Raw genomic sequence first — 15,784 nt, 5'->3', positions numbered from 1 at the left:
GCCACTTTTTCCTGGTTTACCTTATGGCCTATTACAGTGGTTCTCAAATGGGGGTACGTGTACCCCTGGGGGTACTTAAAGGTATATGCCAAGGGGTACGTGAGATTTTTTTTAATATTCTAAAAATAGTAACTATTAAAAAATATTTTATAAATATATTTTTTGAATAATAATTCAACAACATATGAATGTAAGTTCATAAACTCTGAAAAGAAATGCAAGAATGCAATATTCAGTGTTGACAGCTAGATTTTTTGTGGACATGTTCCATAAATATTTATGTTAAAGATTTCTTTTTTTGTAAAGAAATGTTTAGAATTAAGTTCATGAATCCAGATGGATCTCTATTACAATCCCCAAAGAGGGCACTTTAAGTTGATGATTACTTCTATGTGTAGAAATCTTTATTTATAATTGAATCACTTGTTTGTTTTTAGCAAGTTTTTAGTTATTTCTGTATCTTTTTTTCCAAATAGTTCAAGAAAGACCACTACAAATTAGCAATATTTTGCACTGTTTTACAATTTAATAAATCAGAAACTGATGACTTAGTGCTGTATTTTACTTCTTTATCTCATTTTTTTCAACCAAAAATGTTTTGCTATGATTAAGGGGTAGTTGAATTAAAAAAAAATGTTTACAGGGGGTACATCACTGAAAAAAGGTTGAGAACCACTGCTCTTTTACATGAGTTGGGGCTCCGTGCAAAAACGTGTCTGGGCTTGTTCCTCCACAGCTGCATGCAGGGTGGGAGGGTCCTGACGTAAACATTTTAATCAATGTATGTTGAAGACCAATAAAATTATTTTTACCGCACAAAAAAAGTAAGTTACGATAATATTCGTAATTTTGACTTATAGATAACTCCAAAAAAATAAATTGATTTATTGGAATAAATATACTTTTAAAAATTAAGTCAAATGGAAAATTCCACTCAGACTTTTAATGCTGGGTTTCACGGTGGAAGAGGGGTTAGTGTGTCTGCCTCACAATAAGAAGTTCCTGCAGTCCTGGGTTCAAATCCAGGCTTGGGATCTTTCTGTGTGGAGTTTGCATGTTCTCCCCGTGACTACGTGGGTTCCCTCCGGGTACTCCGGCTTCCTCCCACTTCCAAAGACATGCACCTGGGGATAGGTTGATTGGCAACACTAAATTGGCCCTAGTGTGTGAATGTGAGTGTGAACGTTGTCTATCTGTGTTGGCCCTGCGATGAGGTAGCGACTTGTCCAGGGTGTACCCCGCCTTCCGCCCGATTATAGCTGAGATAGGTGCCAGCGCCCCCCGCGACCCCAAAAGCGAATAAGCGGTAGAAAATGGATGGATGTTTAGAATCAAGTTCATGAATCCAGACGGATCTATATTATAATCCCCAAAGAGGGCACGTTAAGTTGATGATTACTTCTATGTGTAGAAATCTTTATTTACAATTGAATCCCTTGTTTGTTTTTAGCAAGTTTTTAGTTATTTCTGTATCTTTTTTTCCAAATAGTTCAAGAAAGACCACTACAAATTAGCAATATTTTGCACTGTTTTACAATTTAATAAATCAGAAACTGATGACTTAGTGCTGTATTTTACTTTTTTATCTCATTTTTTTCAACCAAAATTGTTTTGCTATGATTAGGGGGTAGTTGAATTTAAAAAAATGTTAACAGGGGGTACATCACTGAAAAAAGGTTGAGAACCACTGCTCTTTTACATGAGTTGGGGCTCCGTGCAAAAACGTGTCTGGGCTTGTTCCTCCACAGCTGCATGCAGGGTGGGGGGTCCTGACGTAAACATTTTAATCAATGTATGTTGAAGACCAATAAAATTAATTTTACCGCACAAAAAAAGTAAGTTACGAGAATATTCGCAATTTTGACTTATAGATAACTCAAAAAAAATAAATTGATTTATTGGAATAAATATAATTTTAAAAATTAAGTCAAATGGAAAATTCCACTCAAAGACCTTTAATGCTGGGTTTCACGGTGGCATGAGGAAGTGACTTGTCCAGGGTGTACCCCGCCTTCCGCACATTGTAGCTGAGATAGGCGCCAGCGCCCCCCGCGACCCCGAAAGAGAATAAGCGGTAGGAAATGGATGGATGGATGGACTTTTAACGCTGTTCTAACTCTACTGTTAGAGCAGGTTTTTTACATATATATTTAAAAATACTATATTTAGGTTCAAATCGGATGACTGAAATATTGACACGCCATTTTTTTTTTTTTTGTCACTGTGTCCATCTCTTTTTCTCCGCTCGCTCACCCTCCATATGTTCTCTTTCACACAGAACAGGGGACAGGTCAACAATGTGAAGTATCTCAAGGCCGAGCAGGGATACGAGTAGATAAAAAGCCAGCGTTCCCAGGCCCAGACAAACAATACCTAGTGCAGCATCCCTGTCTGCTCACTCCTCGTCCTCGTCCTCCTCCAGCCAACACGAGCCTCGCATCCATCCGTGGGTCGACTGAGCAGTATTGTCCGCCATGTCCTCCGCCTTCCTTGCCGTGATGGCGCTCTTGTGCTGCTCTGTGGCAATGGCTTTCGTCCTCCAGCCCTCCAAGGACCACACTGCAACGCCGCAAGAACCCAACACCAAGTGAGTATCGCACACCTTTATTTGGACTCTTTCTAATTCATGCACTGCCACTACATTGGAGATTCCTCATGCGGAGCTAGTTCTCCACTTTGGAAAAACATTTTTTTTTATTTTTATGACAGCAACAATTAGTCATGTGGTTCTGGCCTGTTTCAATATTAGGGTGTTTTATGTAAGAGTGTGTTTTTTTTTTTTGTTTTTTTTTTTTTTACAATATATTTACTGTTAGGCCCAAAATTCATATATATATATATATATATATATATATATATATATATATATATATATATATATATATATATATATATATATATATATATATATTAACCCTGGCCAAAAAAAGATAAAGTCAAAATAATAAATACATCCAATAAAAATAACATACGATTTTTAGGATGTTTAAAAAAACAGGTATGGATTCATTTGAAAATTAAGTTTAAATCAAATTGTTGATTTTTTTTTTTTTTTTTATGACAGCAGCAATTAGTCATGTGGTTCTGGCCTGTTTCAGTATTAGGTTGTGTGTGTGTTGTTGTTTTTTTTTGTTTGTTTGTTTTTACAAATATATATATATATATATATATATTAACCCTGGCGAAAAAAAGATAAAGTCAAAATAATAAATACATGTGCGCGTGTGTTGTTTTTTATTTTTTACAATGTATCTACAATTAGGCCCAAAATTCATATAACATAATTTATCTTTAATTTAGTTTCCCTTAAAGTTTTAAAAAATATATATATATATGTATATATATATATATATATGTATATATATATATATATATGTATATATATATATATATATATATATATATATATATATATATATATTAACCCTGGCCAAAAAACGATAAAGTCAAAATAATAGATACTTCCAAAAATATTTTGAGGATGTGTAAAAAAAACAGGTATGTATTCATTTGAAAATTAAGTTTAAATTAAATTGTTGAATTTTTTTTATGACATGTGGTTCTGTTCTGTTTCAGTATTAGGTTGTGTGTGTGTGTGTGTGTGTGTGTGTTGTTCTTTTAGTTTTTTTTTGTTTTTGCAATATATCTAAAGTTAGGCCCAAAATTCATATATATATGTATACATATATATTTATATATATATATATATATATATATATATATATATATATATATATATATATATATATATATATATATATATATATATATATATATATATATATATACGAACCCTGGCAAAAAAAGATGAAGTCAAAATAATAAATACATCCAATAAAAGTAACATACTATTTTTAGGATGTTTAAAAAAACAGGTATGTAACCATTTGAAAATGAAGTTTTGAATCAAATTGTTGATTTTTTTTTTTTATGACAGCGACAATTAGTCATGTGGTTCATCCCTGTTTCAGCATTAGGTTGTGTGTGTGTGTGTGTGTGTGTGTGTGTGTGTGTGTGTGTGTGTGTGTGTGTGTGTGTGCGTGCGTGTGTGTGTGTGAGTGTGTGTGTGCATGTGCGTGTGTGTGCGCGTGTGTGTGTTGTTATTTTTTTGTTTGTTTGTTTGTTTTTACAATATATCTACAGTTGTATATGTATGTATATATAAAAAAAGTTTCCTTTTATTTACAATATGTGTAAAGTTAGGCCCACAAATTCATATATATATATATATGTATATAACAGGTATGTAACCATTTGAAAATGAAGTTTTGAATCAAATTGTTGATTTTTTTTTTTTTTATGACAGCGACAATTAGTCATGTGGTTCAGCCCTGTTTCAGCATTAGGTTGTGTGTGTGTGTGTGTGTGTGTGTGCGTGTGTGTGTGCGTGTGTGTGTTGTTATTTTTTTGTTTGTTTGTTTGTTTTTACAATATATCTACAGTTATAAATGTGTATATACATATATATATAAAAACAGTTTCCTTTTATTTACAATATGTGTAAAGTTAGGCCCACAAATTCATATATATATATATATATATATATATATATATAAACCCTGGCCAAAAAAAAAGATCAAGTTAAAACAATTAATGAATCAAATAAAAATAATAGCATTTTAATATTTTATGAATGTATAAAACAGGTATGTAATCATTTGAAAATAAATCAAGTTCAGATTAAATTGTTGAATTAAAAAGTATGTAAGATACAGAAACGTATATACATATAGAAACCCTGGCCAAAAAAAGGCAAAAAAAGATCAAGTTAAAATGTTTAAATCGAATAAAAATAATAACATTTTCATATTTTTTGAAAATATAAAACACAGGTATGTATTAATTTCAAAATGAACTTTCAATGGAATTGTTGAATTAAAAAGTCGGTAGGATACAAAAACGTCTGTTTTTATTTACAATATGTGTACAGTTAGACCCAAACTGTTGATATATATATATATATATATATATATATATATATATATATATATATATATATTAATATAGATAGATATATATATGTATGTATGTATGTATGTAAATCCTAGGCAAAAAAAAGGATCAAGTTAAAACAATAAATTTATTCATCAAAAATAATAACATTTTAATAGTTTTACAATGTATAAAAAAACATGTATGTATTCATTTTAAAATGAAGTTTAAATTAAATTGTTGAATTAAAAAATCTGTAAGATACAAAAACTTTTTCTTTTTTTTTTCACGATATATCTACAGTTAGGCACAAAATGTCTTCATATTTAAAACCTGGCCAACCAAATAAAAGGCAAAACAAAATTAAAAAAGAATAAATGAATCCAATAAAATAATAGAATGTATATATTTTTAGAAGGTATAAAAATAGTCAAAGTAATAGTTATTGTATTGATATTAACATATAAAATAAAAAGTATGTTTTATCTAATTTGTTGAATTAAAAGGTTTGTTATGTACAAAAAACAGTTTACACTTATTAAACATATATCATTGTTGTGCATTTTTTATGTCATGTATACATAAATAAAAGTGAAAAATATATATTTTAAAGAATATGTGTGGACACATACAACCCTTTGTTTTTGTAATGAATTTGTTTTAGAATTTTATTTGTAATTTTTAATCATTATGTTATTACTAATTATTATTTGTGCCATGTAGTTGTATTTCCCTGCACACACACACACACACACACACACACACACACAACCGAACCAATATCTTGGGAGGGGGGGTTTTGTGTGTGTTTTTTGCATCCAGGTGCCACGGAGTGTCCCTGCAGTCCATCAGGAAGGGACTCCTCGCCGCCCTCAACCTGCAGGTGGAGCCTCGGCTGCCAGAGGGCGCCATTGAGCAGTGGAGCAGCACCGCTGAAAGGATGAAGGCCTTGACAGGTTCAAGACTTTTCTGCAAATAAAACATGATGTCATATCCCTGGAAAGCTGATGCTAAACACCCCTTTACAGTTTCATCCAGGGACACCGTGTCTGCTCATGATGGGAACAACTCCGAGTGCTGTTCCGTGACCTCGGAGGTTCTCGTGAGAGGTATGTACGCGCTCTGCTAGGCACGTTACGTTTTCGTTTCTGAAAAGGAAAACAAAATGTATTGTCTATCAGATCTGGGCTGGGACAAGTGGATGATCCATCCTGATCGTGTCACGGTGGTGCAGTGTCTGCCCTCCACTTCCCACATGCCCTTTCAGCCATCGCTGCCTCATGCCCAGGATGCTGACTCGCAGGTTTGTTCGTTTGTGCACAACATGCACGCTTTGTTAAGGCCACGGATGCATTTGATTAACGGCCCCTGACTTTAATTTTTTTGCTCCAGCAGCGTAATGCTGGCTTTTGAAAGTAGTAAGTCTTGGCACTTCCCAACCTGAAATCAATGCAATGACACAAAAAAACTCCTCAAAGTCATTACATTTTGTCAATATATCATAAAATATTTGTCAATATCCTTATTTTTCTGTGACAAATGCTTTATATGGGAGGAATCACTTTGGTTCTGAGCCCGTTTCCATATATGGTTCTTAACTTGTGTAGTACTCTTTAAAGGCCTACTGAAACCCACTACTACCGACCACGCAGTCCGATAGTTTATATATCAATGATGAAATATTAACATTGCAACACATGCCAATACGGCCTTTTTAATTCACTAAATTGCAATTTTAAATTTCCCGGGACTTTTTCTTGAAAACGTCGCGTAATGATGACGTGTACACGTGACGTCACGGGCTGTTATGAATATGAGCGCTGCACACACACACAGCTAAAAGTCGTCGGCTTTAACAGCATAATTACACAGTATTTTGGACGTCTGTGTTGCTGAATCTTTTGCAATTTGTTCAATTAATATTGGAGAAGTCAAAGTAGAAAGATGGAGTTGGGAAGCTCTAGCCTTTAGCCACACAAACACGGTGATTCCTTGTTTAAAATTCACGGAGTTGAAACTTTACTATGGATCACAGCGGACATGGATCCCGACTACAAGTCAACCAGCAGGTTTCGGTGAGAAAATTGTGTTTAAAAAATCGCTTCTTACCGGATATCAGCTGAGCTTGCGCCTCCCGTACAGCTGCCGTCAACTTCTCCGAGACACTGCGCGTCAACACCCGGCCGTGGACGTACACTTCCGACTATAAAGTACTGTTAAACTCACTAAAACACTAGCAACACAATAGAAATATAAGGGATTTCCCAGAATTATCCTAGTAAATGTGTCTAAAAACATCAGAATCCGTCTCAATGCAACGCGATTGCAACCGGGTTTTTTTTTTAAACTTTTTTTTTTTTTTTCTAGTCCGTCGCTATCAATATCCTCAAACACGAATCTTTCATCCTCGCTCAGATTAATGGGGAAATTGTCGTTTTCTCGGTCGGAATAGCTGTTTTTGTTGGAGGCTCCCATTAAAATCAATGTGAGTATGTGAGGAGCCATCAACATGTGACGTCATCGTCTGCGACTTCCGGTAGAGAAAGGGCTTTTCTCCAGTTGCCAACTTTATCGTGGATGTTCTCTACTAAATCCTTTCAGCAAAAATATGGCAATATCGCGAAATGATCAAGTATGACACATAGAATGGACCTGCTATCCCCGTTTAAATAAGAAAATATGATTTCAGTAGGCCTTTAAGTCATACTTTTGACAAAAGTGATTCTATCATCAGCTTGATTTTGAGCAATGTGCTATAAAAATATATTTTAAAACACATATTTGACTTATGGCAGCACGGTGCAAGAGGGGTTAGTGCATCTGCCTCACAATACGAAGGTCCTGAGTAGTCCTGTGTTCAGTCCTGGGCTCGGGATCTTTCTGTGTGGAGTTTGCATGTTCTCCCCGTGACTGCGTGGGTTCCCTCCGGGTACTCCGGCTTCTTCCCACTTCCAAAGACATGCAGCTGGGGATAGGTTGATTGGCAACACTAAATGGTCCCTAGTGTGTGAATGTGAGTGTGAATGTTGTCTGTCTATCTGTGTTGGCCCTGAAATGAGGTGGCGACTTGTCCAGGGTGTACGCCGCCTTCCGCCCGAATGCAGCTGAGATAGGCTCCAGCGACCCCAAAAGGGACAAGTGGTATAAAATGGATGGATAGATGGATATTTGACCTGTATGTAAAGTTAGTTCCTACTGTAAAGTTCAAATTTGAATGGCAATAAAAAGGAAGTCTAAGACTAAGTCTAATTAAAACATGACACTCCACATGAACTGCAGAAATGTCATAAAAATAAAATAGCCATATCATATAATGCATGTATTTTATAAGGCACTGAAGTTCACTGTATATGCAGAACTTAAAACCAGTTAAGAATTTCACTCAAACGTTGCAAAATGTGAACATAAACAAAGTTTACAGCAAAGCAACAATGAAAGAAATCCAACATCCCTCCATCTATCCATTCATTTTATACCGTTTATTCCCTTTGGGGTCGCTGGTGTCTATCTCAGCTACAATCGGGCGGAAGGCGGCGTACACCCTGGACAAGTCGCCACCTCATCACAGGGCCAACACAGATAGACAGACAACATTCATACTCACATTCACACACTAGGGACCATTTAGTGTTGCCAATCAACCTATCCCCAGGTGCATGTCTTTGGAAGTGGGAGGAAGCCGGAGTACCCGGAGGGAACCCACGCAGTCACGGGGAGAACATGCAAACTCCACACAGAAAGATCCCGAGCCTGGATTTGAACCCAAGACTGCAGGAACTTTGTTATGTGAGGCGGACGCACTAACCCCTCTGCCACCGTGAAGACCAACTGCAGAAATGTCATAAAAATAAAATGTATTTTATAAGGCACTGAAGTTCACTGTACATGCAGCACTTAAAACCTGTTAAGAATTCCACTCAAACATTGCAAAATGTGAGCATAAACAAAGTTTCCAGCAAAGCAACAATGCAGAAAATCCAACATCCAGTATGATTATTTCCCTTTTTATTCCAAATACAATTATACAAAACATTTTGAAAGTGGTAGTTTGGTAATGTCAAACATTTTGGAATAAAGAAAAGTTGCCAATATTTGTAGCTAAAATACTTATTTTATAGTAATAGTACATTTTGTAATGTTTTGAAGAAAAATAAAGTTACTATTACAAAAAATAAATAGGCATTAACTCATGTGATTACCGTATTTATCGGAGTATAAGTCGCTCCAGAGTATAAGTCGCACCTGCCGAAAATGCATAATAAAGAAGGAAAAAAATATATATACGTCGCACTGGAGTATAAATCGTATTTTTGGTGGAAATGTATTTGATAAAACCCAACACCAAGAATAGACATTTGAAAGGCAATTTAAAATAAATAAAGAATAGTGAACAACAGGCTGAATAAGTGTACGTTATATGAGGCATAAATAACCAACTGAGAAGGTGCCAGGTATGTTAACCTAACATATTATGGTAAGAGTCATTCAAATAACTATAACATATAGAACATGCTATACGTTTACCAAACAATCTGTCACTCCTAATCGCTAAATCCCATGAAATCTTATACGTCTAGTCTCTTACGTGAATGAGCTAATTAATATTATTTGATATTTTACAGTAATGTGTTAATAATTTCACACATAAGTTGCTCCTGAGTATAAGTCGCACCCCCAGCCAAACTATGAAAAAAACTGCGGTTATCATGAACGATTTGCGCATTAATCATGGTTATATGCAGATTAATCTTGCGATTTATTTTGACCGTAAATGACTTCTTTTCCTCAACCATGTATGGTTACCTGGAAGGCGGCGCATGTTTTTATACCGTCAGTGATCAGGCCATAAGTCAAATAAAATAAATAACATTCTTTCAGGTAAAACATTTAAAAAATACACATGTATATATTTGACATTTCAACAATAAAATTGCTTTGGTGTCTAAAAATCAGGGTCTTTAAGTTAATAAAACAAATGCAATCGAGTCATAACCTGCAATTAATCATGATTAATTTCATCCAAATTTAAATGGTAAAGGGGTTATACTTGTGAAGCGCTGAAGTGTGATTTATCTGATTTTAAAAATATATCATTTTTAGAAAAAAATAATTTGAAGTTTAAAAAAATGTTTTGATTATTTTGAATATTTTTGGGAAATATGTAGGGTAAAATTATTTGTATACTTTAACCTGCATTGCGGTCAATTTATGTGTAGTCTACAATGTTACAAAGTGTAGATTTTTAATAAAATATTAAAGGTTTAAAATATTGTGGAATATATATATATATATATATATATTATATATATATATACATATTATTTTTTTATATATATATATATAAATATATATATATATATATATATGTGTTTGTGTGTATGTATATATATATATATATATATATGTATATATATATATATATATATTTTTTTTTTTTTTTTTTTTAAATTTAAGGGAAACTAAATTAAAGATACATTTCAAATCAAAATTTTGTGATCAGTAAAAAAGAGTTGTTTGAAACTAACTTTTTCACACCTGGATTGGGCTTGTACTTATATGAAAGTCTGTATTAGTTTTGTCATGATACCAATATTTTGATACTGGTACCAAAATTATATCCATACTTTTCTGTACTTTTCTAAATAAAGGGGACCACAAAAAATTACATTATTGGCCTAATTTTGACAAAAAATCTTAGGGTACATTAAACATATGTTTCTTATTGCAATAAAATTGTGAACATACAAGACAACTTGTCTTTTATTAGTAAGTAAACAAACAAAGGCTCCTAATTTAGCTGCTGACGTATGCAGTAACATATAGTGTCTACTTTTCAGAGGCGGTATAGTACGGAATATGATTAATTAGTATCGCAGTACTATACTAATACCGGTATACCTTTAAGCCTAGTCTGTATGGAAAATAAGTCTCAATAATGAATAGAAGAATATGTAGTATGCATGCAAAAAGTCAACATTTGTATGGATGATCCTGTCTTGTGCTCCCTGCAGGTTCCTCCATCATGTTGTCAGCCGACTTCCTATGAAGATGTGCCCGTCTGCTACAGGGATGAGTTTGGCGCCATCGTCATGACTTCCATGCATCTGATTCGCAGCTGTGGCTGCCCTTCCGGCGCCGTCCCATGAGCGTTCCATCAAGCACACACACACACACAGAGAATAACACGTGTGTGTGTGTGCAAGCTTTCTATCTCCACACAACATCCTGCTGCTCTCCTTTTTAGTGTGTACGTAGTCATCCCTGCTCACTGGCAGCCTTTAACACGGAGCGTGGGAATAGCTGCATCAATGATACCAGCACCATAACATATACTGTATAACCCTCACCCTTTCTGTTCAATACATGTGGCATGAGTACACACTAGAGATGCGCGGTTTGCGGTCTCATCCGCGGAGGTTCGGGCGAGTGACAGGACGATAAAATAGATTTTAAATAGATTCGGGCGGGTTGGCGGTTGAACCATTCGGAAATATTTAATATACACAGTTCAGGAATCGGCAACCTTTACCTCTCCAAGAGCCATTTTGACCCGTGTCACAAAGTAAAGAAGACAATAGGAGCTGCAAACATTCTCGCGAATATCCGCTGGCGGTCACCCAGATAAGAATAAAGGCGTGCTACGAAGCTATTGCCTTTGATGCCTTTTACAACATGTACAGACTGCTTGCCAGTCCAAGAACATGTTGCATGTGGCTTCTGCGGATACACGTACAAGATTGAAAGGAATACTGGGTGATACAGAGTACACTGATGGTTGTGATATAAACAACTTTAACACTCTTAACTAATATGCGCCACACCAAACAAGAATGACAAACACATTTCGGGAGAACATCCTCACAGTAACACAACATAAAGGCAACACAACAAATACCCAGAATCCTTTGTATCCATGACCGTTCCTGACTACATTATACAACCCGCCGCCCCCGTGCGTTGGTAAGGTGGCCGGGGTTGGGGGCGCAGGGGTGTAAAATATAGTCAGGAAGAGTATAGGATGCAAATGATTCTGGGTATTTGTTATGTTGCGTTTATGTTGTGTTACTGTGAGGATGTTCTCCCGAAATGTGTTTGTCATTCTTGTTTGGTGTGGTGCATATTAGTAAGAGTGCTAGAGTTGTTTATATCACAACCATCAGTGTACTCTGTATCACCCCAGTATGCCTTTCAATCTTGTACGTGTATCTGCGGAAGCTGCATAAAACATGTTGCTGGACTGGCAAGCAGTTTGTACATGTTGTAGAAGGCGTCAAAGGCAATGGCTTCTTAGTACGGCCTTATTCTCGTTATCTGGATGACAAATATTCGCGAGAATGGTTGCGGCTCCCATTGTCTTCTTTACTCTGTGAAACGGGTCAAAGTAGCTCTTTGAGTGGTAAAGGTTGCCGACCCCTGATGTATAACAACGGGCTGGTGACGGAAGGTTGCGGTTTTGATAAAATGTTGGTTCGGGTGCATGGCGGGTGGATGACGACTTTAGTGATGCGGTTGCGGATGATATAATTGCCTATCCGCGCATCTCTAGTACACACATAGTCCTTAAAAAAAACAAGTATTCTGCCAGAAATTAAAATTGCAAAGTGTCCCACCTGTGTTTTACACCACCTGTTTATCCTTCTACAAATCTATTTAAAGCTGCTCCTGGGTACTGAGTGTTCCCTCCAAAAATGTGCAAATGTCCAGAGCCAAAAGTTCTCTTCCAGGGTTGTTGGCCACCTCTTGTGGTATCTCCCCTTACGGAAAAGTTTGGGAGGTCAAATGAACATTTCCAGCATTCCCCATTCATATTACATGTCATTGTTTGTATTTACGTACTGCTCATAGTTTATGCAGAAGCTCCGTATTTAAGAGTTTGCCCCATTATAACACTGTGTATCCATAACCTTTGCACATATTTTGAAGGTATTTCATGCCATTGACACTATTGTTACTAAGTCTATGATTTTATGACTGCTCTTTAAATAAAGGATTATAAAATAGCCTGCCTGGAAAGTTTTCCTTTCAGGATTTTATGCCTGCCCGAGAGAGTGTGATGTGAAGTCATTAGAGGGAGAAAAAAATAACTACGGAATGCATCCTGGCTTACAATTCCAGGAAACAGACGCTCCCCAGTGCAAGAGCAACATGTGTCGCACTTTTGGATCCTCACTATTTTTGTCTGGGTTTCTTCACTAAATCTTTTCCCGATCTCTGCTGCACTCCATATATTTGTTTTTGTGGTTGTGCAAGCCAGATATTGATCCTGCAGTGAGTTGACTTAACGCGGCAAGAGGACACCGAGACCTGGGGATAGACATCCGACTGATACTGGAGGGAATAATGTCAGCGTATTGCACAGTGTGGCTTTCTTTTGGCCTGCTCCTGTCCTCGCTTCTTCTGGCTGCAAGGGCCACTGAGTGCTCGGACAAGCAGACGCTGCTGAAGCCGCTCCCCAGCACTCTGCCGCAGCTGACGGACTGCTTGTTGGCGTGCACGGAGATGACATACATGAGGAAGCTGCAGCTGCAGGACAAGCGGAATATACGGATGCAAGTTTCCACCGAAGGTAAGTTGCACTGTCTGTTAGGCGAGGGTTTGTTTTGGAGTTGGCGGCAGTTAGAGACGGATATTAGATCCAGGTTGAAAGCTAGGATTGGGTAAAGGTTTGGGTGAAAGATTTACAGTTGCAATCAAAAGTGTACATACACTTGTAAAGAACATAATGTCCTGGCTGTCTTGAGTTTCCAATACTTTCTGAAAGTCTTTATTTTTTTGTGATAGAGTGATTGGAGCACATACTTGTTGGTCACAAAAAACATTCTTGAAGTTTGCTTCTTTTATGAATTTATTATGGGTCTACTAAAAATGTGACCAAATCTGCTAAGTCAAAAGTATACATACAGCAATGTTGATATTTGCTTACATGTCCCTTGGCAAGTTTCACTGCAATAAGAAGCTTTTGGTAGCCATCCTCAAGCTTCTGGTTGATTTTTTGACCACTCTTCTTGACAAAATTGGTGCAGTTCAATTTTGACATGGACTTGTTTCTTCAGCATTGTCCACACGTTTAAGTCAGGACTTTGGGAATGCCATTCTAAAACCTTAATTCTAGCCTCATTTAGCCATTCCTTTACCACTTTTGACATGTGTTCGGTGTCAATTTTTGTTTCATCTGACCACAGAACACTTCTCCAGAAGGTCTTACCTATGTCCATGTGATCCATCCATCCATACATTTTCCACCGCTTATTCCCTTTTGGGGTCACGGGGGGTGATGTCGGATGAAAAAAAAAATTGAGCTGTTTGGTCACAAGACCCAGCAATATGTGTGGAGGAGAAAAGGTGAGCCCTTTAATCCCAGGAACACCATTCCTACCGTCAAGCATGGTGGTGGTAGTTTTATGCTCTTGGTCTGTTTTGCTGCCAAAGGAACTGGTGCTTTAAATGGGACAATAAAAAAAGAGGATTACCTCCCAAATCTTCAGGACAACCTAAAATCAGCAGCCCGGAGTTTAAGTCTTGGGCGCAGTTGGGTGTTCCAGCAGGACAATGACCACAAACGCACGTCAAAAGTGCTAAAAGAATGGCTAAATTGGCTAGAATTAAGGTTTTAGAATGGCCTTCCCAAAGTTCTGACTTAAACGTGTGGACAATGCTGAAGAAACAAGTCGGTGTTCGAAATAAAAAAATTTAGCTGAACTACACCAATTTATTCAAGAGGAGTGGTCAAAAATTCAACCAGAAGCTTGTGGATGGCTACCAAAATCGCCTTATTGCAGTGAAACTTGCCAAGGGACATGTAAGCAAATAATACCACAGCTGTATGTATACTTTTGACCCAGCAGATTTGCTCACATTTTCAGTAGACCCATAATAAATTCATAAAAGAACCAAACTTCAGGAATGTTTTTTGTGACCAACAAGTATGTGCTCCAATCACTCTATCACTAAATAATAAGAGTTGTAGAGATTATTGGAAATTTAAGACAGCCATGATATTATGTTCTTTACAAGTGTATGTAAACTTTTGACCACCACTGTAGGTCAGGTCAGAGATTAGTGATAGATTTAGGGTTAGGTTGTGGGTATGAATTAAAAGAATAGACGTCTTGGATTAAGGGTAAGGGTTGGGTTAGGTTTAGGGTTAGAGGTTAGAGGTTAGAGATACAGTCAGGTCTAGGGTTAAGAGTCAGGGTTAGATCGACAGGGGAAAGGTTTAGGTTAAAGATGAGGGTTAGGTTAGCGGTTAGAGGCAGATATTAGGTCTAGGTTAAGAGCTAGGATTGGGGAAAGGTTTTGGTTCAAGATATAGGTCAGGTTGGAGATTAGTGAAATATTTAGGGTTAGGGTCTGGGTATAAATTAGTGCTCGGTTAAAGAATAGATGTCTTGGGTTAAGAGTAAGGTTAGGTGTAGGGTCAGAGGTTAGGGATACAGTCAGGTCTAAGGTTAAGAGTTAGGGTTAGATAGACAGGGTTAATGCTTGGGAGAGGTTTAGGTTAACGATGAGGGTTAGGTTAAATATTAGTGATCTAGGTTATGTTAAGGGTCATGGTTGGGGCTATAAGTTAGTGCTAGGTCAGAAAGTAAACAATATTTACTTATTCTTATATTTTTTGGGGAGTGGCAATCAGGGGGCACTAAATACATTTGTCTGTGGCTTTAGTTAATCAATTTACCTGTACCTTTTTGATTGAGCATTGTATATTTTTTTATTTTCTTGTGTGTCTTGTTTGGGGAATGATGGAACATTTGATATGTGATTGTTTGTCTAAAAAACGCAGGGTTATGTTTAGGGTTTTACGTTAGAGATGGATACTAGGTCCAGGGTTAAAATTTATTATTAGGGTTAA

At 36.5% G+C, this 15,784-nt stretch overlaps 1 protein-coding gene across 1 annotated transcript; it reads left to right on the top strand.

Annotated features, from left to right (window-relative positions):
* The first annotated feature begins 2,354 nt into the window (after positions 1-2,354).
* Positions 2,355-11,660, top strand: gsdf (gonadal somatic cell derived factor). The gene is made up of 5 exons (XM_061877225.1): positions 2,355-2,587; positions 5,755-5,888; positions 5,961-6,041; positions 6,114-6,235; positions 10,944-11,660. The coding sequence occupies exons 1-5, from the start codon at positions 2,475-2,477 to the stop codon at positions 11,076-11,078; spliced, it is 585 nt and encodes a 194-aa protein (XP_061733209.1). The 5' UTR covers positions 2,355-2,474; the 3' UTR covers positions 11,079-11,660.
* The last annotated feature ends 4,124 nt before the right edge of the window (positions 11,661-15,784 follow it).

This window comes from Nerophis ophidion, linkage group LG17 (assembly GCF_033978795.1).
Source record: "Nerophis ophidion isolate RoL-2023_Sa linkage group LG17, RoL_Noph_v1.0, whole genome shotgun sequence".
In the NCBI taxonomy this organism is placed as follows: Eukaryota; Metazoa; Chordata; class Actinopteri; order Syngnathiformes; family Syngnathidae; genus Nerophis; species Nerophis ophidion.
This window is presented reverse-complemented; position numbering and strand designations above follow the sequence as displayed.